The sequence below is a fragment of the Manacus candei genome, unplaced genomic scaffold, assembly GCF_025592945.1.
Source record: "Manacus candei isolate 608988 ecotype Guabito, Panama unplaced genomic scaffold, ASM2559294v1 h1tg000002l, whole genome shotgun sequence".
In the NCBI taxonomy this organism is placed as follows: Eukaryota; Metazoa; Chordata; class Aves; order Passeriformes; family Pipridae; genus Manacus; species Manacus candei.
The window spans coordinates 662,501-689,668 of record NW_026138050.1 but is presented as its reverse complement, the minus strand read 5'-3'; the positions used below and the strand labels follow the sequence as shown (position 1 = coordinate 689,668).

Here is a 27,168-nt window from a genome sequence, read left to right as displayed (position 1 = left end):
TTCCCTGCCCTGTTCTGCAATAAAAGTGGTGGCGGCTCTTTGCTTCCAGGCACAGTTTTTAACTCACTTAAAACATCTTAATTTGCAAGTTTAATTCAGTCTGTTTCATGTAGTTATCTTTCAAATTAATTTTGTCTTCTGTAACATTTAAACAGCTTTTTAGGCATAAGGAATAATAGGCCTGGGTTGGTTAAAGAGATGCTTCTGAAGTAGATAATTAAATAACTTGAAACCATATTAAAAGAGGAAAGTCAAAAGCTAATGTTGCTTTATGAAGTGGCACGTGCACATGTGGTTTCTCTCTTATCTGCACAAATCACTGACACTTCTTTTTTCTTGTTCTAGGCCATTGAACAAAAAATCAAAGGTAAGTTACTTTACAGTTAGTTTTACTCTGTGTACTTTTTCTGTGGTTTTAAATGTGTTGAATCAAACGTGTCACCTGAAAACTCCTTTCAGAAGTGAAAGGTAGGATCCTTGAGACTTCAGCTGCACTTTTTCAAAGTGACCACAAAAGTTTAGACAAGTAATGGCAAAGGGTTTATCCAGGGATTGGACTTGCTGGTCTTCCTGTTTTCCATTCTTAGTTACTTACACAGCACCAAGCATAGACATAATACCTGGAGTTCTTGTCCTGGTTTGCATTTTTCCTTCCCCTTTTTTGCCTTGATTGCAAGTGCACAAACACTTAAGGAATGACCATGTATAGAATGATCTGTTTGAAATTTAGGTTCCAGATGCTCTAAGTGCAGCTGGGATTGGGAACACTTGGTAGACAAGTTATTGATATAACTTTAACTCTTGCTTGTGAAGGGTTCATCCTGCAAAATGATCAAGATGCCACTACCTGAAAGGTGTCATTTCCATGTTCATGGCAGGTGGGAGCACTGCAGTTATTCTGAATATTTGTAGGGTTTGTGCAAATCTCCATTCCAACCAGCCCCTAAAAAGGAGAACAAAGATTGTTTTCACTTTTCTCTTGAATTTAAAGAATTAGGAAAATATCTAGATTTGTTCTGAAGTGATAAAATGTGTTTGAAAAGATGATGGAGAAGGAAAATAGTAGAATACTTTACTGTAAATAGTAACATACATTTGGAGTGACCATTTGACCCGTGTGCTCGGGCTGCTCTGGCGTCATGTCAGGGCCAAAGCAAATGGCTAAAAATAGCATGAAGAGGGAGGGCAGGAATTCTGCTCAGGAGGCTACCTGGTGGGAATCTTCACAGGGAAAGAAAATGCCTTCCTTCTGAAGGACAAAGTAATTTTTTTTTAATTTTTTTTTTAATTTTTCCTTTTCTTCTTTAAGGCCTAACGTTCACTAATGGAAATAATAAGTTCCAACTTAATTACATTATTATTTAAAGGGTATTTCAGAAAGTTTAACAGGAATTTAGAGTTGTCAGAGAAACACAAGCTGGCAGTGCTCTGGAAGAACAGACATCATGAGATGCAGATACACAACTTTTTGCCACAGTTTCTATAGGAACAAAATCCATATCTTGTGTTGCATGGCTTTTGCCTTGTTTCACCAGTTTTGCCTCCTTGTATTCAGGATGCAAATTAATGTTTCATTAGTTTCCAAGTTTCCATCACGTTAATGTCTTAAATAATTTATTCTGTGCATGAGCTGAAGATAAAATACAAGAGTATAGGATCTCTAAATAATTCAGAATTATGTGCCTCTTTCAGAAAAGGAGCTGGTTAAGTGGTGGGGGTAGAGAAGGAGGATATTTCTTGGTTTTAAGCACAGTTTGGATGGGTCTAAACTGTTGTTTTAGCTAAGGTAGAAATTGCTGTTGTGCCAGCTGAAGTAGGTCCCAGCATTCATGTAAAATGACAGAAACCTTCCGAGAAAGTTCATAGAGCTGGGGGTTTTCCTGTTCAGGATTGGGGATGGAAGTAACGAAGATGATGCTAATATAAATGTTTCTGGTGCCAGGAGCGTTTTATTGCAGTAGTATTGCAGTTAAAAACGCACGTTTGGCATTCCTGCGGATTTCAGGGATTCTGACCTGTCTGGTTTGATCCAGCTGGTTTTGTTAAAGGAGGGAAGAGCAGGTTAGAGCAGTTAGAGGTGAGTGTATCAGTTGCTAAGTGGAAGGTTTATCTGTTTGTGGAGCAGCTGGCAAAACACGTGGACACGTGCCATCCCAGTGCTTTTTTACCAGGTACTTTAGGAAAAAAAGGATAATTTGAAAATCCCTATTTGTTGAGAGTACTGTAGAATAGTCAGTTGTTGTGGTATTCTTTCTGGCCTGGCAAAATATGTCCTTTTGCTGTGTTTGAAGTCAGTGCTATTAAAGATAGACAAATCAATCCATTTATCCTGAATTCCCTCTAAAGCAGAACTCTGCAAGCAGCACTGTGGCCCTAGGTAGCTGCTGGTGAGTCAAGCACTGAAGGAAATGCTGTTGAAGGAGGCTGTTTGAGTTTGGCTGTGTGTGCTCTCTCCAGCAGTCAGGCTGTGCTGCCCCAGGGTGAGAGCTCAGCGTGAGCTGAAGTGCCCTTTGCACACCATTTAATGTATAGATGCCAAGTAATTGATAAAACTGGCTCAGTGCTGGAGTTGGGGTTAGTTCTGAAAGGTTCTGGGCTTTGGGGAGCAGCAGGAGCTCGAGCTGCACCCAGCTGTCACTGCAGCACTGGATCCCTCAGCAGAAAGTGCTGCTTTCATTGCAGAACAGAATAAACTGAATTACCCACTGAAACGGAAAGTGCTCTAAAAATAGCTGGGTGTGGAATTGAAATCTTTGACTCATATTTCCCACCTTGGAAACTTTTTTGTGTTCTTCTCGGCGAAGCAGAATGGCCCGACTGCACTGACCCTTCTGGTTTTCGTCGGGGTTTTCACTCGCCTGACTCTGCTTTTCCCGGTTGGAAAAACTCTTCTGTTAGCTCTTAAATCTTGCAAGTGAGTAGAAGAATGCCGGGAATGGGCCTGGCTGGCGGTGCAGTCCCCGCAGGAAAGGCGCGCTCACCTCTGGATCCGCAGGGGTTAACGCCTTGGCAAACACGGAGATATTTTCCAGAGCAGCTCCGAGCTCACAGCTGCGGCCATTTTTCCACCACGAAAATTCTAGCACTACATCTTACGTGTGTCAGCTTGAAAGCCAGACTTCCTCTGTTTGCCCTTCAGCATTCCAGCCCTGACAACTCGGGGGCATGCCATGCAGGGAGAGCGGCACAGGGCGTTTTCAGGGGCAGCTCCAGCAGCAGCGACAAGGAGCCTTTCCCTGCCAGCCTGGTGCTGTTCTTTGTGTGTGTTAGGGGAGGATTTGATCTCTGTACGCTGATTTTGGGCGAGGGAGAAACTGTTTTCCATCTGCGTTAAAGTTACTCAAGCAGCTGCCATTTTTTTATTGGAGGGGGAGCGTGAGTCCCTGGGCCCCTGCTCCAGGAGGAGTTGGCAGGCAGCTCCTGGAGCAGTAAAATGACACCATGCTTCTCCTCCATTTTCTAATGAAATCTGCAGAGTGGGAAAGCAACACAAGTTGGAAGCGTCTTTCTTTGGAATCTCTCTGTAAACTGTAACTCCACCATCCCCTGCTCTGAGGGTTTGCAGCAGGTTTGTTCTTTATGAAAATCTGTCATTTTTAATACTCATTTCTGTAAACTTGCTGTTCCTAGTCAAGTTAATTAACTGTGATAAACTGTAGGTCTGTTAGTATTGTATTTCTGCATTAATAAGATTCAAAATAAAATGCTGGTATGCAGAACAAACTTTTATTAACAAACTACTTGTTTAGAACAAATTAAAATATTAAGATAACGATTTAGGGGTGTTGGAATTCATAGTAGCCATATTGGAATATTAATGTTATTTAGTCTTCTGAGAAGTTGTGGAGCAGAAAATGTTGGACAGGATAAATTGTATAGCTTAAAACTTACTCTGTGGTTCTGAGGGAAGCAAAGGCAAGGGAATTCTGTGTACTTTGGATAATTTTAGTTTAAAATGAGCATACAAATGTGGACTCTGTATTCTGTAGTCTAACCCTGGGACCTGGCAGATTGCTATTTAGTTTGGTGATCATAGTAGACAGAATTGCTACATTTGCTGAGGAAATGAATGCTTAGAATATGTGAGAAATTTAATATTCTTGAACTGTTAGAGAAGTGCTGTTGGTGCTGTGCCTTAGGGCTGGCTGGGCAGAGAGTACCTTGTTTATTAGTTGCTCTCCTTCATAGTCGAAAGCGATTTGAGTTCCTGCAGGTCCTTGGGGTCTGTTCTAACACACTTGGTCTTAAAGTGGCTTTAATTAGGAAAGTAAAGTGTTAGGACTGCGGTGAGTGTGCTGCTGGCAGCTCTGTCGGGGTGTCCAGGGAATGTCAGATGGAAATTATTTCACTTTATCCCAGAAGAGCAGTTGTAGGGCAGTGGAAGTGGCAGGGAAGGAGAAGTGACTCAGTGAGCACATTACCAGGTGCTCTATGTTGTATTAAAACCTCCTCAAGTGAGGGGTATTTGTATTTTCTGCTTAAGCTGACAGTAAAAAAAAAAAGAGCTTGAGTGGGGTGTGCTGAAGGAGTGTGTGTGAAGGAGTGTGTGGCTCCAGGCTCCAGGACTGCTCTGTTGGCTGGATGTGACACACTGGCTGCAGGAAGGGGGTTCTGTGTGTCCCTGTCAGCACAGCTCAGCTCCAGGCTGGGAGGGCACACTCATGGAATCCGCTGAAGCAAGAAGCACAGGGAGAGTGCCAAAAGTTAAGGTTTGGGCAGTGGTTACACAGATTGTGGAGTGTGAATAAATGTGTTTTAATTTCAGAACTTTTTGCAGTACCTAGGCCACAGAGAAGAGCAAAGTGCTTCTGCATTAAGTTGTCAACAAATTCACAGCAATTTGCTTACATAGCACCCCCCCACACCCCTGGGCTTACTCACTCTCAGTTATTTTATTTTTAAAGCAAGAAATTTTAGAAGGAGCAAATGAAATAGATTTGCTTAAGACTACATTGTATTTGTGTAGTTCAGTTTTGGCCATAATTTGTTGTTCATTATGTGCATCAAAACACTGTTCAAGGAATCAGTTACCCCCCATTAATATAGGGAACAGCTTAAACTGAGGGAATCTGGGGTGTTGTTGGTGATCTTTATCAACTTCCCAGTTTATCTGATAGCTTTTGAATCCCTTCTATTCCCTGTGCTCTGTACATTAAGTTGACTTATATCCTGGCCATTCCTGTCCTTAATTCAGTCCGTCTCCAGTCAGCTGTGAAATGGGAGAGCTGTGCCCAGAGGGATGTGGGGTGTGGGGGGAGCTGGGTGCTCCTCACACTGAGACTTCTGCCCACATGTATCTGCCCACCCTTGTCTGCCCACCTCTGTGTCAAACAAGGAGGTTCTTTCCTGCTTTCCTTAAGCAACCTAAATAAAATAATCCATTAAAACACAACTTGGATGCTGATTCTTCCACTACTTTTTTTTTTGTGTTGTTCTAAAGACCTTCTAGTTTGTGTTTTTAAGAATATGTATTTGTATACCGAAGTAAAAATAAACTGATATTATAGTCATAATAGCACTGACAACATTCAAATTGATTCTTTAAATAAAAGCTTGAGTTTGTTTGCATTTATTTTTTATGTTATATTTCCATGAATCTGTTCCTGAATGTCAATGATAAAATGGTCTTTAAACAAATTTTAAAAATTTTAAAGGCCCCTGAAAACTACATTTTCAGTCATGTAGCCACAATATTCCTGGTGCTGAGGGAGGTCATGATTGAGTCTTGAGGTATCTCAGGAAGTTCCACAATAAATATTAACACATTTTATGGATATCCAGAAAATTTGAAAAGTACATTGAGACATCAATAAGGAGGGAGGGAGCACAGCTGCCCTGGGCTGGGCTGGGCTGGATGGCAGCAGCACCAGGGCACACACCAGTAGCTCGGTGTCCCCTCCTGCCTGCTGGGCTGCCTTACTCCAGTTCCTGCACCTGCCCCACGCTCACCCTGTGCTGCTGGGGAGGGCTGTGGAGCTGAGCATGGGGTGGGTTTCCCCTGTTCAGCAGCTGGGTTTGGTGTGTCCCTCGCTGTGACCTCTGCAGCTGCTCTGACCTTCCCCTGGCCGTGCTGGGGCCGTGCTGTTGGCACTGAGATTGTTTGGAGTTGCAGTTGCACATTTGGCATTTTCCCCGTGCCAGTGCCATCCTGCTGGGCTGTGTGTGGAGTTACCTGTGCTGACAGCTGTTCCTGCTGGAACCAGTGACTTGAGGGCATTGATATCTTCCCCTTTGGATATTAGGGTCAACAAAACAGGGAAGTCTTAGCAACAGGTCCTGTAGGTCCTGTTCACCCCTTGTTCTTCTTGGGCCAGGCCAGGGCGGTTTTCTGTACATGACACTGAAAATCTAACTCCAGTGGGAAACTTAAATTTTTAGTACTTAAGTAGTTTTCTAAATGAAGGTTAAATGCTGAAATAAACTGCATAGTGCTGGTGTGTCAGCAAAAAGCAATAGAAAGCTGGTTAGTAGTAGTTTGCTGTAACTGATGATGTTAGGAGTGACAGCAAGGCATATTCCTGCTTCCAGATCTGTGCCATGAAAATGTGTGATGGTGGAATAACAGAGCTTTTCCTGGGGAATGAGTTACAGCTTGAATAGGAAGAAATGCTATCCATTGCATCATATAAAAACACCTTTAAGTATTGACTAAGTCTTTGATTTTTTTACGTTGCCATTCGTATGAATAACTTTGTCCCACTTTCTTTTTCCTGGGGGTGGGGGTAGTGCCAGAACAAACCAAGACAAGTGTAAGCCAGCCTCAGCCTGTCACCTCCAACGGCACTTCCACAGGAACCAGCACTACTAATAATGCCAAGCGGGCCCCAGCCAGCAGCCAGCAGCAGCCCTTGCCTCGATACCCTCCTCGGGAAGTACCACCTCGATTCCGACACCAGGAACAGAAACAGCTTCTGAAACGAGGGCAGCAGTTACCAGTGATAGCTGCAAACCTGGGATCCACTCCCAAAGTGTTGAACGGCCAGTCAGGAGGCAGCACTGTCACCAGTAACCAGCCCGTGACCAACGGAGAAGTGCCCAACAGCAGCAAAAAACAGCCAGGTGAGGGCAAGCACCTTGTTTTCCCTGAACTAAAATCCAGTATTGTAAATTCCCTTGCCAGGGTAATATTGGAGCCCACATTATTTAAGCTTTCACTGTAAACCGTAGCATGAGAAGGTACTTGGCTGTGTTGTAGCTTGCTGTTGAACATTGCAGGGTGGTATTGGCCTCTTTGTGCAAGTTCCAGACTGAAGCCTCAGCCCATCTCAGTGGCTTCTTGTTGCCAGTGGTGTGTGACAGGCACGGCAGGTTTGGAGCAGGTGGTGATTCCAGTATGACCATGACTGTGCTCCACATTTCCAGTCTGTGTCCTGGGCATTGACCCAAGTGTGGTCGTGGTACAGAGCACCTTTTCTGTGTCCAGTTTTGATAGACAGACCTCACAAGGAAGGGCCTTTAGGACCCTTTCCAGAGATGGGCTCATCCCACAGTATGGGCAGCAGGGGAGGGGGGCATTCTGCATGGGTGAGGCTCCTCCTGCAGTGCTGCCTCCAGCTCTGGGGTCCCCAGCACATGGACCTGTTGGGACGAGTCCAGAGGTGGCCATGGAGATGATTAGGGGAATGGAGCACCTCTGCTATGGGGAAAGAGATTTGGGATTGTTCAGCCTGGAGAAGAGAGGCTTTGGGGTGACTTAATTATGGCCTTCCAGGACCTGAAGTGACCCAAGACAAGAAAGATGGAGAGAGACTATTTATAAGGCCCTGGAGGGACAGGACAAGGGGGAATGGCTTCCTACTGCCAGAGGACAGGGTTAGGTGGGATATTGGGAAAAAATCCTTCCCTGTGAGGGTGGGGAGGCCCTGGCACAGGTTGCCCAGAGAAGCTGTGGCTGCCCCTGGATCCCTGGAAGTGTCCAAGGCCAGGTTGGACAGGGCTTGGAGCGACCTGGGCTGGTGGAAGGTGTCCCTGCCCATGGCAGGGGGTGGCACTGGATGGGCTTTAAGGTCCCTTCCAACTCAAACCATTCTGTGATTCTGAAAAACACCTCAAGACTTTTCTTTCTTTTTTAACTTCATGCCTACGGATCCAGCCAGGCTATGGCTTGTTCAGGATATCAGAATTGCTTTTTGTTGTTAGGTCAGGTTTTTTCTCTGTTTATCTACTTGAAGCTTGGTTGCCCTACAAAATGGATCCACTTTACCTTTATTACTATTTAAGTACAGTTATCCTTTGTTATTTTAGCTTATTATGCATTTCTACAAATACCCTTTTAAGACAGGTAAACTTCCCTGTTACACATGCATGATGTGCTGTTCAGTGACTGCACTAGTGTGCAGTTCAGTTAATTTTCCAAGACATTAATGCAGTTTATTTTTGGCTGGAAAAAAGTAACTTTCTGTGAGGGATCTAGCTTTTCAAAGGGATTTGATATTAGTACATGCTAACACTTAATATGTTGGACAAATACTTTCTTATTTTTATAATTGTATTTGTATTTTGATGTGCACATAGCAGTGATGATGTAATTTGTTTCCACAAATAGTTTCTTCTGAGACTTTACTAAATTCCCAGTGTTTCTCAAAATTAGTGTTTTGTAGACCACAAAGGATGCAACTCCTAGCCCCTTTAGTTAAAAAAAAAAGACAAAAAAGCCCCTGAAAATAGCCTTGATATTTCAAGTTTGAGTTGAATTTTGAGCTGTTCTGATTACTCAATCTTGAAGAAACAGTATTTAAAATGAAAGTAATCAAAGCACTGGCAGCAGTTTATTCCCTTTGGGAATGTTTACCCTATTACTTTCCAGTATTATTTCTGTAACATACTGATAGAACTCTTTACCATTGCAATAAGTAATTTTTAAGTAGTTAATTTTTTTGCTTCACCTGTATAATGTTGTTCCTGCCCATAGCCAGGTTTAAAGTCACCTTTCATATACTTGGCTGCTTCTAAGATGAAGCCTTTTCTGCAGCATATATCCTCTGCTGGTCAGGTTGTATGGTAGCAAGTGGTGATTTAAATACAAATTCGCAGGTAAACTAACTTAAGAAGTATTACTGTTTATGCAACCTATGGAACCTCCTAGTTGTATCCAGAGAATTTGTGTACAGCCCGGTATTTAACTAGCTGGATTCTCATTTGTGTACTCTCTTCTTCCCAGTTTTGCTCAGTTTTCCTTGAATTCATGCTGGTGTGGCTGGGCACCTCGGGCTGGGCACTGCCAGCATGTCCCAGTGCTGTACTGGTGTCTGGGGCAGCTGCCTCCCTGGGAGGAGTTCTGTGGTCTGAATAATACCTGAATTGTTAGAGTAGTATATCTCCACACCCAGCTGGTTCCAAAGCGGTTCTGAGAGCCTTCAGGGGAGAGAATGGTTGGCCAGATCCCTTTCCCACCTTAAGGAAATGTCTGTGTGGCCTGTGGCATCCTGTCAGAGCTTTGTCCCTGTGTGCTCTGCTCCTGGTGTTCCCCGTGTCCCAGGAAAAGTCCTCAGAGCCACTGGTTGAGGTTGGGCAGCCAGGATCACCTTTCTTGGAGCCACTTGTTTGTGTGCTTGGAGGGTCTCTTTGCCTGGAAAACCAGGAATAACATCTGGTTTGGATGTGTTGTTATGTTCTTTCAGAAACACAGACAAAATGATAATGTGTAGGCAAATAGTTTTTCTATGCTGGATTTTTGTCCTGGTTTCAAACTGTTGTCTGAGGAGTTGCTGGTGAGGTGAGGTGAGGTGGCTGTGCAGCAGCAGCCAAGAGTGACCCAGTGTCTTCTGACACCTTCGTATCTGAAAGGAAATGCTGTTGTCATTTGCCTATCTCACCCACTCTTCCTAGTTCCTCTTTTGGCCTCCAACAGCTATTCCAGGTACCCTCCATGATGTTACCTCTGAAATCAAAAATCTATGAAATTTGACATATCTGTAGATCCCTTCCCTATCCTTGACAGGATATCCATGGACACTAGGGTTAAATTTGATACCTTAACAGAATACCTTCTTGACTTTTTGTTTTAAAGCATTATTTAATGGCTACTGGAATTGATATGTCTTTTAGGGCTACAAGAAAAACTGTGGCTTGAGGTGTTGAAATCAGAATTGCGGGAATTGGGAATGGCTGTGGTTGGTTTATGTGTCTTCCTGAAAAGCTCTCCCCAGTTCCAGCTGTGGTTGGAATGATTGGGTAGTGATTTGTAAAACCCAGGGAACACAAGTACTGCTGACTTCGAAGTCTCTAGTTGCCCTGACCACACTGAGTTTTTCTGTCTTTCTTATTGGGGAATTTTTTAATTACAAAGAGGTCAAACCCCTATCTCTTTTTTTGTGTTTTGTGTGCAAAATCATCTCCTGTTTGGAAAATGAACATGCTTTGTTTAGAAGTGAAGCTGAAGAAGGGTTAGCTCTGTGGGTTCTTTGTTTTCCTGCTGGTTTTAGGACATTTGGCATATCTTTTTAGTAGAGACACATAAGTGAAGCTCATGCCATGTAGTGCTTCTGAAACAGATCCAGGCTTGTGCCAAGATGGTTATTTTAAGAACTCTCCATAAGTAGCTCTCTATCAGCACACTTTCATCCCCAGTGCAGTCATTGGCCTCACTGATGCTCCCCCTGTGCAAACTCCCCACAGAAGGAAGGGTCGATCAGAGCCCTGGTGTTTGCTCACCTCTCCTGTGGAACACAGAATAGCCAGGTGGTTATTCCACAGTGAAATGATTTATATAATGAACTAAAATAATAACCAGCAGTAACTGCTTACAACTGTGGGCCAGAGCATAACAGGACAGCACCTCTGGGCTCCTGGCATGGCTCCAGTTTGGATTCCTCCTGTCTCCCTTTATCCCAGTGCATCTTGCAGCAGAGCCACAAAGTTGTGTCCCAGACACAGCCTTTGGGAACAAAAGATTCCTCCTTTAACTTGGAGAAGTTTCTTGGCTGTTGTAGGAGTCAGGGAAGAAGGGAGCAGTTAGGATTTGCTGTTAGTAGTGATGGAGGCTGGATTAATTTGGGAAACATTGCCTTAAATGTAACAGTTACGGTCTGCCACTGTAAAATTTGTGAGTTTGAAACATGAACTTTGATTCCATACAGTGCCTGTGGGACACAGAGGAGGAGGAGGCTGTGAAAGAGGGTAAATGACAGTTATACACGTGCTTAGGTTAAACTAGAGTTAGGCCATACTTAGATATTGCTGTTTGCTCAGTCAGGCAGCACAATACTGACTTTGAGGTGGAGCAAATGTACTGTTCAGAGAGGAACTGCTGAAGTTTCAGGGCTGACCTCTAAACTTCTAAGTCAGTACAGTCCAAAATGAAGTGATTTTGGTTTCTTTGACTATAAATTCTTCCTCTTTTTTTCATGTAAATCAAACTTTTAAGGACATGCTAAACTGGTTCACTAACTGCCAAATGTGTAACAAGGAGCTGGTAGTGGAACTGTGTGTGAAAGCAGCTGAATTGCTAATGCAGAAATCCCCAGGCTGGGTTTGCTGTCAGTGTCCCTGCTCAGGGAGGTGATCAGAGCAGCTGGCTCTGAGAGAAACCTGTCCTGGAAAAGGGGGCTAAAGATGGGTTTACAGCAGTGAGTGGTTTGGGGACTGTTCTCTCGTTTACTGAAGTAACACTTCTGTGATTTTCTTGCTTTTTTTTTTGTAGGCATGCCTCCCATTCGGGACTTGGTGAGCCACTCCCCTAACCAGTCAGGTTAGCTACTTCCATCTCACCTGCTTTTGCACTACCGTGTTTGTAGTAGTTACATGTTTCACACAGTTTTGTCTGGGGTTTTTTATTATTGTTTTTTATTCTTTGGCTTACATTTTTCAGTAGCATGTGCTGTGTGACTGACTTCAGTATACTTTCTCTGTGCCATTGCATACTAATTTGGTTTAACATTTTTAATTTTCTAATTTAGTCAGAATTCATACTAGAAGCTTTTGGCACCTTAGCTTTAAAACACTAAGTGGGGGGTTTTTTTGCCTTTATGCTTACTCGTTAAATCACCTATTTGTGGTATTAAATTGAATAATCTGTGCAACCCTGTGCTTTCTATCAGAAATGTGCTGCAGCACTGTGGAGGAAATTATGTCTTGATTGTTCACTAAAAGCTCAGAAGTTTGTTTACTAAAATGCATTTGTTCATAAGGCCCAAAGGTACAGTGATTGGCAAGGTGTAGTATTGACAGTCTGGGGGTGCCAGGTGTACTGGAGCAGGAAAAGGAGGCAGAAAGAGCAAGATCCAGGTATTCCTTAATTTACATTTCTCAATCCTTCTGTTTACTTTAGCCTGTGTGATGGTACTTTAAAACAAACAAACTGCTTTTGTAAATAAATACAGTTTCCTGCAAACATTTCCTGCAGAATAACTCATAGCTAGAAAGCATGAAATTACAGATTATTGCAAAGCATTAAATTACAGATTATTGAAAACAATCCTAGCAGATTACAGAATTTTAAGGAACTCAGGTTTGTGTAAATGTTTTGTCCAGGATTTAAGCAGCAAAAGTTCAGTTGCAACTTTAAATAGTTTTGGGAAGAAAAGCGAGAGTAGGCTGTTCTGGCTGCTTGTGCTGTGCACCAAATGCAGTATATTGTCAGCTGTTGGTTGTCAGTTTTGAGGCTGTTTCTCTGGTTTAATACCTGCTTGTTCAGTATTTGTGTCCTTAAACTCCGAAGTTCGTGGCTTGAGGAGATTCAGATAGGAATGTTCCAGAACAGTGGCTCATACTAAGCCTCACTAACACATATTTGTGTCCAGGAGAAAGACTGTTGGTCCAAGTAGTTTTGTATGCACTAGGAGAAGATTCTGGCTGAGTGAAAGCTAATCACTGTATGCTGTTGGGGATTGGCTCGGCACAAACTGCATCACAGTTAAATTAGGGGAATAGAATTGTAATAAATACCAGCTTTCTTTATGTGTTCTGCTGCTGTGCAAATTAGGGTTTGTTTTACCATTTCCCCCTGACTTGCAGTCCTAACCTGTATCTCTCTCCATGCTGAATTCGGGCTGTTTGCCATCTGTGTGCCTTCGTGTTGCTTTTGAAAGGGATGGTGTTTGTGTAATCAAGGTGTTGTTCTGTGCTGTTGGTTCTCTTGCTCCCAAGGGTGCAGGCAACTCTTTGATCAGTCTCTTAGTACAGGTTAAATGTATTTTTGTAAATATCAGGGTGAGAGTTGAAATCTTGAGGTTTGTTGGGCAGTGTTTTTCTAGTAGCACATGAATCAGCAAGTTCTGGGTTCCGTTCCACTGAACTGCAGGCCTGGGAGCTGCCAAGCCCTGGGACAGAGCTCTGTCTGCAGCAGATCTGTCCCCACTCCTTCTCTTCCAAACTGCTGAGCCACTGTTCTTTTTTGCACTTACCAGGGGGAGCTCACCTTAGTGCCTGGACCCCCTTGGGCTCTCACCAGCCCCATGCTGAGGAGTGGTGGGTGGTCCCTGCTCTGTGCTGCTCCAGCTCTTGGACCCAGAGTCTTGGACTAGATTCTTTTTCACTGTATGATAAGTAATATTGATATTGATTAAAAATTAATTAAAAATGGACTTCTGCATCAGTGCATTCTGAAGCAGAACTTCAGATGGGTCTTGTGCTTTTTGTGTCAAGTTGTTGTATAAAAATATCTTGAGTAACGTGTGTGTAAGAATCTTGTATGATGTCTGTAATGGGGGGGAAGGTGTGTGTTCTCTGGCTGCTGTCACACAGCAGTTGGTAGTGCTGTGCAGTGTCCTGTTGGGATTTCTGCCTTTCAGACTGTCTTTGGTTTTTATATAATATTGTAGTTTTTTAATATGTATATGTTTTTAGAAAATACTTTATATGCAGTGATACAGAGTACTTTTTAAAAAAATGTTTCTCTGAAAAGTAAAAGATCTTTAGGAGTGCTTCTCCAAGTTTTTTGTCAGAGCAGCTCTGCATCCTGGGAGAGGTGTTCTGGGATATGTGTGACAGCATTTGGGCAGCTGTACTTGGAGCTTTCTCCATCGCCTCCTGTGACTGTAGTGTTAACAGAAGCAAAATAATACACAAAATAATTCCTGGCTTAGTATATTTATTCTTTTTTTCCTCTTCTACCTAATGAGGTAATAATACTGAACTTACAATAATGCTCTTGGACTTTCCTTCTTCCTTTTAGATCTGAACCACAGTGGTCTAGGATCCCATTATGAAAATTCTCACTGGGGACCAGTCTCTTCAAATAGTGACTCCAGCACAAACTGGGATAAAGTTATCGTAGACGGCTCTGACAAAGAAGCATGGCCATCAATCACTGGCAGTGACCCAGAGCTGACTTCAGAATGTATGGACACTGACTCTGCCTCCAGCTCTGGGTCAGAGCGGAACCTCGTTATCATGGCTTCAGGGAGCACAGGCGGAGAAGGCGATGGCATTCGCAATGGCATCGGACATGGGTCTCAGAATAAGTTTGTGGTTGGTAGCAACAGCAATAATGTGGGCAATGGAAGTATTAATGGGCCGTGGGGGTTATCCCATGGATCCATAATAAGCACATGTCAAGTTTCTGTGGATGCTCCTGACAGCAAATCTGAAAGTAGCAACAATAGAATGAATGCTTGGGGCACCATAAACTCTTCATCAAATGGAGGGTTAAATCCAAGCACTTTGAATTCAAATGGCAACCATGGTGCCTGGTCCGTGTTGGAGAACAGTGGACATGCCCTGAAAGGGTCCGTGGGGAGTGGGAGTCCTGGCACAAGCATTCAGTGCAGTACCATAGGTCAGATGGCCAACAGCCAGAGTATTAACTCGAAAGTGGGTGGCTCAGCCCACGGTTCCTGGGGAAGCCTTCAGGAAAGTTGTGATTCTGAATTAAATGGTACAAGGAATGTTTCATTCAGTGGGCAACCTCAAAACCTTAACACTGAAATGAATGGACCAAATAACACTACTAACTTTATGACCTCTAGTTTACCAAACTCTGCTGGTTCGGTGCAGATGAACGAGCTGCCCAACACCGCAGGGCCCGGGGCCTGGCGCGTGAGCACAATGAATCATTCTCAGATTCAGGCCTCTCCAGTGGCAAACGGCACTTCCATCTCTCACCTGAGCAATGGTGAGGCCAAAACCGGCGGCTCTTACGGTACTACCTGGGGTGCCTATGGTTCCAGTTACTCTGGAGACAAATGTCCAGGCCCAAACAGCCAAGCTAATGGTGACACTGTGAATGCAACTCTAATGCAGCCGGGCGGGAGCGGGCCTGGCAGCACTAACTTTCAAATCAATGGGAATAAAGGAGGAGGGGTGTGGGAGGCAGGGACAGTCAACTCCCAGAACATGCCGTGGGGAAGCGGGAACGGTGCAAGTGCTGGCGGGAGCAGAAGAGGATGGGGCAACCCTGCACAAAGCACTGGCACTAACATTTCCAACGGGGAATGGAGCAAACTGCCTAGTAATCAGCATTCCAATGAAAGTGTGAATGGAAACAGCAGGAAGTTTACAAATGGATGGAAGTCTACTGAGGAGGATGATCTTAACAGCCAGAGTTCTGCTGCTTCCCAGATGGCTGAGCAGAACAGCACATGGGCCAAAACAGGTACGGGGGACAGCGAGGGGAGCTCGGAGAGCACTGGGTGCCATGAGGACAGAGGAGCTGCAGAAGGCCAGAACCGAGAGAGGAGGAAGGTTGACCAGCACACGTTACTCCAAAGCATAGTGAACAGAACTGACTTAGATCCACGTGTCCTCTCCAACTCTGGCTGGGGACAGACTCCAATCAAACAGAACACTGCCTGGGATACCGAAACGTCACCGAGGGGTGAAAGAAAAACTGACAATGGGACAGAGGCCTGGGGGGGCTCTGTGACACAGACTTCCAGCTCAGGGGGGTGTGTGGATAGACCTAGCCCTAATAATAACGATACCTCATCTGTATCGGGGTGGGGAGATCCAAAGTCTGCTACAAGGTGGGGAGACTCCAAAGGGTCAAACAGCCAAGGGGGGTGGGAAGAAGATTCTGCTGCTACAGTAATGGTCAAGAGCAATCAATCATGGGGAAGTGGCAAAGAGGAAAAGTCATCCTGGAATGACACACCGAAGATGAAGCAGGGATGGGGAGATGGACAGAAGGCCAGCCAGGGTTGGGCAGTGTCTGCCGGTGATAGCTGGGGAGAAAATTCCAGAAGTAACCATTGGGGTGAGGCAAAGAAATCCAGTTCTGGAGGTAGCAACAGCGACAGGTCGGTGTCTGGTTGGAATGAGCCAGGTAAATCGAATTCTGTTACTTGGGGAGGTAATAATGCAAACCCAAACAACTCTTCAGGATGGGATGAGCCTGCAAAGTCTAATCAGAACCAGGGCTGGGGAGACCCTCCAAAATCCAATCAACCTCAAGTCTGGGGGGACTCATCAAAGCCAGTCAGCTCTCCAGAATGGAACAAACAAGATGTTGGCTCTTGGGGAGCCCCGTCTGCCACGAACAAACCCCCTGGGTCGGGCTGGCTTGGGGGGCCGATGCCAGCCCCGGCAAAGGAGGAAGAGCCCACGGGCTGGGAGGAGCCATCCCCTGAATCCATACGCCGGAAAATGGAGATTGATGATGGAACTTCTGCTTGGGGTGATCCAAGCAAATACAACTACAAAAATGTGAATATGTGGAATAAAAATGTCCCAAACAGTAGCAGCAGTTCAGACCAGCAAGCACAGGTACATCCGCAGCTACTGTCTTCAAGTGCCATGACTAGCAAGGAGAGCAGTTCGGGTTCTGGTAAGCCTGGCTTTTATCCAGATTTGTCTTTTCTGATGATTTTAAAACAATTTTTTATTCTTGCTTCATAGAACAATGGAAAGGTTCGATGGAAAGGACAAAGTGCTGATGAAGTCAGCTTTTTATTCATTAAAAAAATGAACAGCAGGGCTCATAGAGGTTTGATGGTTTTGTACAGATTGGAAGATCTGTTCTAGTTTCAAATAGCTGCAGTAATAAGGACTAGACAGTTCTGTTTGAGTTCTGTGGAGTGGGAACATGGAGAAAATATTTAAAATAGTATCTGAGGAATGAAACTTTTTCTAAATGATTCTAAAACAGTTAAAACTTAATATTGCCAATGAGCCTCCCCGAAAAAAGTGTTGAGCTTCTACAAGACAGAATGAAGGATGCTGGGTTTATACAGACTTGGGATCAGACTTTCTGGTCTTGTAGTTTCATGAGCAGTGAATAACAATTTTGGGGAGGAGCTTAGATGGGATTTAGGAAGTATCTTGTGCTCTATCTGTTTTTCAAGTGCAGAGAGGGGTCACTTAGATGTAATGAGCAGCTTTTAGGAGCTTAATATCTTAGAAATTTGTATTATCGAAATGTAATTCTTTAGATACAAAATTTGTGTTTCTGTGATTACTTTTATTTATGGAACAGCTTGCAGTTGTAATAATGACCCTCACACAAAATGGAAATGTGTGCTCTCACGCTTTTTATTGTGTGTTATGGATCTAGGAAAAGCAAAATGCTTGAGTCTCTTTAGGTAGCTTTTAAATCCTGTTCAAAACCATGCCAATAACTCCCCCTGCTTTGCAAAGGTTGGGGAGAGCCTTCTACTCCAGCCACTACTGTAGATAACGGAACTTCAGCGTGGGGTAAGCCCATGGACACTGGTACGAGCTGGGGAGAGCCCGTCAGCGATGCAGGAGGCACCTCTGGCTGGGGAAATGCTCCTCTTGGGCAACAGCCTCCAAATAAACCTGGTGAGTGCTCTCTGTGTCATCCTGGAACAAGTGTGTTTGAGGGAGGTGAAGCACCTCTGTGGAAGCTTCACGGTTTTGAGGGTGTTCACCTTGCAGTCAGCATCAAGCTGTGTTTGGTGTGAAGGACAGCAGCTGCCACTGAAATGTTCATGTGCTGGGTTTTTTTCACAACCAGGGCCTAAATCTATGCAAGATAGTTGGTGTGGAGATGATATGCCATTGACAGGCAGTCGTCAGACCAGCTGGGAGGAAGAGGAGGATGTCGAGATTGGAATGTGGAACAGCAGTTCCTCACAAGAAGCCAACCCATCGTTAAACTGGCCACCCTACATGAAGAAAATGCCCACAAAGGTAAGGAGCAGCTCAGGGCAAGGCTTGTTGTCATTTCTGAAAGCTAAGTCAGAAGGGATTCCTGCATGACTGCAGCACTGCTGCACTTTAATTTTCATTCTTAACACTTTGTGATGTAATTGAAGCAGTTGGTCATAAATATTTGAGTTTCACAGAAATTCCTTTCTGTTTTTAAGGGAATAATGAAAGGTGGAAATAAGCAAGATGAAACATGGATCAATCCATTCATTAAGCAATTCACAAATCTCAGTTTTTCAGTAAGTAACTGCCTTTGTCTGGCTTTGCTGCCTTCCCACAGGGCTGGTACCGTGTACAGACTTCTAAATGCTCAGTGTTCATCTTCATCATGGTTTTCTTTTTACTCGTGTTCGTCTCCCCTCTGTCACCCATCCCTTTTCTTTGCATTCTCGTTACAAAGAGAGCTCTTTGTTGATGAAAAGTGGGTTTGTAACCGCTCCCCAGGTGTTCATCCCATAATCTGTTGCTTTACTCCACGTTACGTGGGAGTTTTGGTGAGAGAACCTGTTCTCAGTTGGATAGCAACTAAAGGGAGAAAATGCTTTCCAATAGCATCTGATTGTCTCGATTTTTCTCTCTTGCAGGTTTGAATTCAAATAGTGTGTAAGAATCTTTGTTTTAGCTCTTAAAAATACTATTATTAAATAATTGTGATTCATTTTATTGCTTCAGAGAGAATCACCAGAAGAAACCATACAGAGCAATAAGATGGACATGTCTGGAGGTAAGAACAGCAGAACCAAGCTGGGCTTTATTGCTTTTCCTTCCAGATTCTCTTTTAGCTTATATCCTTCTGTAAATTACTTTTAAAATACAAATGTATATATAGCTATATGTAGTTAAATATATGTTTCCCTAAAGAACAGGAATACTCTTGTAGAGAAAAATAGTTGTGTGTGTGAGTAATGTTGCACACCTGCATTACCTGGTTGCTATAGGAATATTAGCCATATATCAAGCTAAGCTTATATATACTTATATATGTTAAACTGACATAAGAGAATGTTTTCAGGGCACGGTGTGTTTGTTTCTTGTAATACAAATATCTTGATTGCCCTCTGGGCACTTCACTGAGTATAAACAGAAATGTTCCAAATCCCACACTCACTCATTGGGTTCATTCTTGGAAACACATGTTCAGTTCTAAGAACTACATTAATACTGAATGATTATTTTAGAAACATTTAAACCCGAGTGTAAAATTACTTGGAAGCAATTATTTTTTTTTTTAATCCATTGACCATTATGATTCCTGTAGCAAATAAAAAATAGTATAATTCTTTAATACATTAATAACAATATACTATGATGATAGAATGTTTAAGTAAAAGTAATTGTAGCATTGTAGTTTTTATTGTAGTTACTCTTTTTTTATTCCACTTTAAAATTGGTTATTTTCACTTTGAGGCTCACAGTCTCTTGTGTAAAGAAACTGTCTGTTGAGTTTTAGATTTTAATATTAATGGCAGGCCTGATACTTAAATTATTTCACGTTTAAACAATTACATGTTCTTGGTTTTAAGAGAAAACAGAGTAATGTTTGCATGAAGCCTTGAAGAATCATGGTGCTGATTCCATGTTTCCAGTTGTCTGTAGCCATCGATACACAAGGTTTCCTTTCCCTTTTCAGTAAAGCCCAGAGAGTTTAAAGCTAAAGTGATATTTCTTTTATGAGTCTCCTGCCCAAGAGCAGTGTTAGTTCAGGTCTTCATGAGCACAGGCTGGTTCTGCTGTAGCTGAAGCCTGAAGGACACCTGAGTGCTGCAGCCACCGTGTCCTGCCCGCAGGGTTACTGCAGGACAAACGGATGGAGATGGACAAGCACGGCCTCGGCGCTGGAGATTACAATCGTGTGGTTGGAAAAGGCCCTGGCTCTCGTCCCCAAATTCCCAAAGAGTCTTCCATGGATCGCGGTCCTTACTTCGATAAGGTCAGTGGAGTCTCACTGGTGGTCACTTCTGAACTCCTCTGACTCTGCATTCTGAGCAGTTACCTGTGTGCTCCTGAGCTCTCTGCGGGTAGTGTAGAGGGGAGTGAGGGCTTTCTGGTTAATCCATGAGATATGAACTGTTCTTTTTAACTCACTGACATACAATACTAAGCACTTTCTGTAGCCCTTTGCGGTGCCAATGACTAACCTGATCTCTTTTGTTTTCTGCCTATTTCCTGCTGGTGCTGGACTGTCCTGTGACTCTTCCCTTCTGCTCCTGGCAATGGTTTCTCCCTTCTGCTTGCTTGCTGGCTGGTTGTTGCGCCTCGGTTTGTGTGTCCCATCAGGATGGCATTGTAGCAGACGAGTCCCAAAACATGCAGTTTATGTCCAATCAAAACATGAAGCTTCCCCCTTCAAATAATGCACTACCTAACCAAGCCCTGGGCTCCCTAGCAGGGCTGGGTATGCAAAACTTGAATTCTGTTAGACAGGTAAGGCTATGTGCATATCCTTGGCATGTTACTTGGCAGCATTTAATGCCTTTTGATATAACATTGTAGCTGCCTATGTGATTGATACGTGTTTAACTTGTAACTGAAATGAGTGGGGTGGGAGAAGCAGCAGAACCTTTATTGTCACTGACTGTCCATCCGTTCTCCAGAATGGCAATCCCAGTGTGTTTGGTGTTGGGAATATAGCAGCACAGCCCAGGAGCATGCAGCAGCCTCCAGCACAACCTCTTAATTCATCTCAGCCTAATCCACGTGCTCAAGTGCCTCCTCCATTACTATCCCCTCAGGTAACTGAGTACAGAAAGCATTCTGTGTAGAGACTACCTAAATGCTGCTTCAGAAAATTGTCCCTTGTTTGTTGGTGTCGCTCCTATTTATTCTGTAAATATTTGGGAACATATTTGGCTTGATAAGTGTTTCAGAAACCAGGCAGCTGTTGACCAGAGGTTATAATATTCTCCATATTCCGGGCTAAGTTACAGTCAGTCACTCTCGGTCCCGGTCTGTTTTGCAGGTTCCAGTATCATTACTGAAGTATGCACCAAACAACGGTGGCCTGAGCCCACTTTTTGGCCCACAACAGGTAGCCATGTTGAATCAACTGTCCCAGTTAAACCAGCTTTCTCAGATCTCCCAGTTACAGGTAAGCTGCCCAGCGGGTCGCTCGGTGCTGTGTGTGAGCGGGGCCTGGCCCGGGCCGGGCCTGCTCTAACCCCCACACCAATGTCTCGCAGCGGCTGTTGGCTCAGCAGCAAAAGGCGCAGACTCCAAGGAGCATGCCTTCGGGGGGTCGGCAGCAGCAGGAGCAGCAGGTAAACAAACACCTTTATTTTGACTTCTCAAACTCTCTTTACAGCTGTTTTTCATCCTGAGCTCCGTTTCTTGCTGTGAATTGTACTGAAGTGTGCAGGAGTGAATTGGGTTGGATGGCCCTAAGGGAGGGACTCGGTGCTGGGGTTTGGCTGTGCAGGATGCACGGAGCACAGAGATGCATTTCATTCTCTTCCTTTAAATGTGGAAAAGCTTTTGCCCATTGATATTGTAACTGCTCTGTTTTTTTAAGGGTCGATCTCTTAGTATGCAGCAACAGATGATGCAACAGTCCCGTCAGCTTGATCCAAACCTGTTAATGAAGCAGCAAACTCCACCCTCTCAACAGCAGTCACTCCATCAGCCCTCCATGAAATCCTTCCTTGAGAATGTCATACCCCACGCTACTCCTGAGCTGCAGAAAGGGCCGTCACCAATCAATGCATTCAGCAGCTTCCCTATAGGTGGGTCTCCTGCAGTCAGTCAGTGCTTGTGTGACACAGACCCTACTTTCCTCTTGCCTGTCTCCTAAAACAGTGACTGTAATCCAGTCAGCACTCCCCATTTCAGTGGAAGTACTAATTCTTTGTGGGGCTTACCCAGTTACCCTTTTCACCAAAGAGCTTTTCCCCAAGTACTCTCATTCCCAGTGACTGTCTGGGTCTCAGTGCCAAATGCTTTACAGTCCTGAGGAATGGCTGGCTCCTTTTAGTGCTTCTTTTATCCCATGGGTCCCTTGGGATCAAAGTGGTACAAAGTCCTGGTTCCTGGAGCTAAAAAACTTTTAGAAGTAGAATCCATTCAAAGAATCCATTGATGTAGCCATGTTTCTTTGGATTTCCACAATGATTTCCAATTACTAGAATTGCACAGGTAGAACAAACTGTCAGTTTACCTGTTAGTGGTTTAGCCTAGGAAAAAACCTTTTGGATCTGCATTTTTAAAGAATGGTTATCTCATTTCAGGCAAAATGTCTGAACATTTATAAATACAAACATCTCCTGTTTCTTTCTCCCTGTGTTTCCAGGCTTCTGTCCAATTTCTACTTCAGAAATTTCAGGCTCGTATATTTTCTCCTTTCTTTAGGTCCCTTTTTTATTGCTATATTACACTTACCACAAGTGTTTACCATTTACCTCAGTTCCTTACCCCCATTTTTTTCCTCCCCTTCAGTTTTGCTTTTCTTCTCGCTTGTTCTAATTGGGTCATTTCTGTTGGGCTGGTTTCCTTTGCATCCCCATTGCCTTTTGCAGAGCAGTGTGTGTCCTGGGGACTGACACCCCTGTGCTTGCAGAGGGAGCTGTGGAGCCAGCGGGGCAGTGCTGGCCCTGCATGTGCCACACTGAGGTGACTTGTGGCCAGTCCTGGGTCCAGGCTGCTGCTTCATGGTTGCTGGTGATGATTGGCATCAACGTCTAACTATGCTTTCATTCAAAGAACAAGGCATACAAATGAAGTTTTTTAGCTATTGCAGACACTGTGTTAGATCTAAGGAAAGGAATATTTCACTTCCTCTCCAAACTCCATGCTGGGGAATTGCATCCTGCCTACCTCGGGTTCCTTTCTGTTTCATTCCTGGAGCTGGAATATGCTGTTACAGAGCTGTTTTCTCACCTGAACCATGGCCACGTCTCAGGAACCTGCAGTGTATGAAAGGTGGCTTTGAGATCCCTCAGGACTCTGCCACAGTATAGGTAGGATTTCTTTGGGATGCCCCTGGAATAGCACTGTCTAGTGATACAAGCACATGGAGCCACACTCAGTCCTCATAAAAGCTTAAGGGTAAGAGTAGCAGGTTGCTGGAATTTCTTCACACTTCAGTGAAGAATTGAGTCCAGAGGTAGTGTAGTCATGTGAGAGGCAGCCCAGTTTGCCCAGTTGTCTCCTGGACAATCCTGTAGGTATGTTATTTTCTCCAGGTTCTTGTAACTGTCAGGAGACCCAGCAAGGAGGTTGTGTTTCCATTTTAGGGAAGGAATTTGTCAAGATTCACTAGATACTCACCCAAAGAAGAGACTGGGGGCTGGGATGTCCTTCTCTCCCTGACCAGTCCTGCAGTCACGTCTCCATTCATTATAGAATTAAGTATTTCTAATAATAAAACCAACCTTTTTCTGCCAAATAGTGAGTATAGCTGAACAATATAAAGTCTTCCAGAGTAGGATATGAAAAATTACTTCTGGGAAGAGTGTTTAAGTTATGGATCATGTCCAGGGACTGGTGTCCATCCCTCAGCCCATAGGTCTCCCATACAGGGCAGTGACAGACCTGTGCCTGCCAGGGGCTGGCATTGGCCTGGTCAGAGCTATGCACCTCTGCCAGCTTGGGATCCTCCTAACCCTTCTCTCAGAGGTCTGGCCTCTGCAGTTGCTCCAGAGGTAGAAGGAAGGTTTCTGTGGTGCAGTCACTGCTCTGACAACAGCAAAATGCCAGAGGGAGGTGTCACAAATAGGATCGATTGGACTTTGCTTTTTTTCTGCCTGAGCTGTTGGTAGTTGCTACATTTTTTAAAACTCCATCCTGTTCCAAGCACTTTTTGCAAGGCTTTTCTAGGGGAGGCATTTCTGGCTTCAACTCCTGATCATGCCTTTAAGAAAAACAACCCTAATCCCCAGAGAAACAAGCCAGCTTCTCTGTGACCATGAATGTCCACTCAGGAGAAAGATGAAGCCCTCGTTTCCAGTGCTGAAGGAAGGCGTTTCTAGGAGACATTTGAGAAGCTCCCTGTGTGTCTGTGGCCCCAAGTGAAACCGTTGTAGTGGTTTATTTTCAGAAATGAAGTAATTAGATCTGAAGGGCTGGAAGAGTACCCAGGTATGATTGTGAGTTCAGGATTCTTACAGACCTGGAAAGAGAGCAGGCAAAGTCAAGTGTGGGCACATTGTCACAGCCCAGAACAGCTGGTTCTCCCAGGTATTTGGGTTGATTTGGGTTGACATTGTCTTGATTCTCTGGGAGAGAAACGTTTGGAAGTACAGACCACAGCTTAGAGCAGGCCAAGACAAATTCTGTTTGCCCCATATTTTAGGTATTTACATTTTAGTTTCTCTGACTTCCTAATGGCTCTTCCACTGACATTTTTGCATGAGGACATGAACTGAGAACTTGGGAGTGCTTTGCATTGCTCAGCTTAGCTTCTGTCTGCCCTGAGTTCACTGAATTAAATGCTCGAATGTTCCTCAAAACCAGGGACTTGGAAGCATGACATAACCATAGCAGTGTGCTCTTCAGTGCTTATTGGGACAGCAGGAGAGATGAGCAGAAGTAGTAGTTCAATCTGTATTTCATAAGCTCTGTATGCTTTCAGGAATGAACTCAAACTTGAATGTAAACCTGGATATGAGCAGTATTAAAGAGCCACAATCTCGGCTGAGGAAATGGACTACAGTCGACAGCATTTCTGTGAACACATCCTTAGATCAAAACTCCAGCAAACATGGTATGTTCAGCATGTCTTTGAGCAGTACCTCAGCCTGTCATGTGCTGGGTGTAAGGTGCAGGTTTGCTGTGTTTGGGCTGTGGTTGTAACTCTTGTGTTGCTGTAGCTGTCGCACTTTGTATTGTGTCGTCTGTGCCAACTTGCTGCTTGTCTTCCACAGCAGCCACAGATTTGCTGACTGTGCTTACAGAGTGATCTTGTGATGAGATTAGTAGAAACATTGTACAGAATTCCTTTTTTAACCAGACTTTTCTGTAAGTGTGACTGTTCCTACTAGTTTTACCTTAATCTCGAGTGGAATGCTTCATATATTTTTAAGCCAAAAGCTTTAGGTTTTCAAGTTTTCTCTCCCACCACCCTGCTGCCCTAAGGCGATTTTTAGGGATTTACCACATTCTGGGCATGGCTGACATTTTTACTGACAGGTTTTGGTTATGAATGTCTTATGTTTGCATTCTAAAATTGGGGAGAGCTTAGAAGGGCTAGACTGGTACCATTGCTGTCCTTAGTTTTAGAGGAGGTGGACTTGGTTGCTTTATGTTTGATTGCAGTAATCAAGATTCATATGACATTTCAACTGTTTCAGTTGCTTGAAATCTCATCCAGTTAAAATTTGAGTCTATAGCCCAAAGATTCTGTGTCTAAAGATAGTTATAAATGTCCCCAGTCTCCTGTTACTGTTCAGTCTCAGATTGTTGGGGTATTTTTAGACGTGTCAGCTGCTTTGCTGCTCTGAGGTGACTTTGCTGTTGTAGCATGTAGTGACCATACCCTGCAGCTGAACCCCATCCAACTGTTACCACAGGCAGTGGTGGTGTTCCTTGAGCTGTAGGTGATGTTTTCTGACTAGGACTAGGAATTTCCATATTGCATGGAATCCCTGGCTCCCTCAGAACTGTAGCAGAACTGGCTTTGCTGTCTGATAACTTTTAAACCATTCCTTGCTCTGTCTCCAGGGATTTTTAAATTATATATTTTCCCTCCCAAGAATAGAATACAGGAGTAGAATAAGCAGAACTTTGCAGTAGCTAAAGATCCTTCACGTGCTGTAGCCATTTCTTCCTAGAGCCCTCCCACCACAGAATCCATTCACTACCCCCTCTAGCCAGTTGGGGTCCCACAGAATGCTCTCACCCTCAATAGATGTTACATTGAACACATGATACTTTCAGTGAAGGGATTCCATGGAACATTATTCTTACAATTTTCTCCTGAGTTATTCAGGCACATTTCATTTTAGATTTCCTATATAAGAGGACAGTGAGCTGCCATATATTTCATTAATGATTTACAAGGGCGTGATTTTATATGTATTTATATAGAGATATAAAAACTGGCTTTAAAAAATATTTGACCGCTGTTTGTGTTTGTTTTTTTTATTCAGGTGCTATTTCAAGTGGTTTTAGGCTGGAAGATTCTCCGTTTGTTCCTTATGACTTTATGAACAGCAGTAATTCTCCAGCCAGCCCTCCCGGCTCCATTGGGGACGGCTGGCCCCGTGCCAAATCGCCTAATGGCTCTAGCAGTGTTAACTGGCCCCCAGGTACAGCTCCACTGCCCTCCCCCTGATGGTTCCCCTGGGTGTGTCCTTGGTTCCTTGGGTGTTCCATGTGGAGGGGACAGGAGCCAGCCTCCAGAAGAGCCCGAAGGGTGTTCTTTAGAGATGGAAATGGAGAGCGGGAGTTTTATTGCGCAGAGAAAAGTGTATCTGCCTGGGGAGATGGGAGCAGAGAAACTAGAAATTAAGTGAATGAAGTGAAGACTAAATTAAGTAAAAGGTTTTGGATTTTCGGTCATTAAGAGATGTATTGTTTAGACAGCTGTTTCATGTTTTAAAAAATAATCAAAATAAGCTTCTTTTCTGCATCTGTGTTCCTAGAGTTTCGCCCTGGTGAGCCATGGAAAGGTTATCCAAACATCGACCCCGAGACTGACCCTTACGTCACTCCTGGCAGTGTCATAAACAATCTCTCAATTAATACTGTGCGGGAAGTTGACCACCTCAGGGACAGGAACAGTGGTATGCTCTGCTCCATTCATTGTGTGACCTTCCCTCAGTTTCTCGTGGAGATGTTTCCTGCTTGCTCCTCTCCTGGTCTGTCCCTTGTGTCGTGGATTTGGGATCTGTTTGCTGCTTGCTCACCTCCTGGTTTATCTCTTATGTTGTGCCTGTCACAGCTGCCAAGCTCATCCTTGGCTTGGCTTGCTTGCTGATGCAGTGCAGCAGCTATCCCGGGAATGTGGGCAGAGGAGCTGTGCTCTGCATCCTGATGTCAGCTGTGCACACCCCGAGTGTTTGGAAGCAGCAGTCGAACCTTGGCAGCCCGGCCATGCAGGAATGTAGAGCCTGTGCTCTCTGAGCGTGGGGTGCTCCTGCTGCCACCGTGTGCCCGTGGCTGGAGGATGGGCCTGGGGAGTGCAGGACCCTC

The 27,168-nt window shown here is 44.2% G+C and overlaps 1 protein-coding gene across 7 annotated transcripts in view; it reads left to right on the top strand.

Annotated features, from left to right (window-relative positions):
• Window positions 1-27,168, top strand: part of TNRC6A (trinucleotide repeat containing adaptor 6A) — a 43,353-nt gene that overhangs the window by 11,604 nt on the left and 4,581 nt on the right. For 4 of the 7 annotated variants that reach the window (XM_051798203.1, XM_051797902.1, XM_051798067.1 and 1 more), the window contains 17 exons: window positions 346-367; window positions 6,727-7,059; window positions 11,642-11,689; window positions 14,114-16,702; window positions 17,512-17,676; window positions 17,852-18,027; window positions 18,204-18,284; window positions 18,718-18,769; window positions 19,833-19,975; window positions 20,640-20,777; window positions 21,005-21,133; window positions 21,225-21,302; window positions 21,554-21,764; window positions 22,328-22,360; window positions 24,608-24,739; window positions 26,124-26,282; window positions 26,619-26,759. In XM_051798203.1, the coding sequence (XP_051654163.1) occupies window positions 346-367; window positions 6,727-7,059; window positions 11,642-11,689; window positions 14,114-16,702; window positions 17,512-17,676; window positions 17,852-18,027; window positions 18,204-18,284; window positions 18,718-18,769; window positions 19,833-19,975; window positions 20,640-20,777; window positions 21,005-21,133; window positions 21,225-21,302; window positions 21,554-21,764; window positions 22,328-22,360; window positions 24,608-24,739; window positions 26,124-26,282; window positions 26,619-26,759 (4,630 nt within the window). The remainder of the gene's footprint in view (window positions 1-345; window positions 368-6,726; window positions 7,060-11,641; window positions 11,690-14,113; window positions 16,703-17,511; window positions 17,677-17,851; window positions 18,028-18,203; window positions 18,285-18,717; window positions 18,770-19,832; window positions 19,976-20,639; window positions 20,778-21,004; window positions 21,134-21,224; window positions 21,303-21,553; window positions 21,765-22,327; window positions 22,361-24,607; window positions 24,740-26,123; window positions 26,283-26,618; window positions 26,760-27,168) is intronic. The other 3 variants (XM_051798128.1, XM_051797989.1, XM_051798288.1) reach the window with 3 other exon arrangements.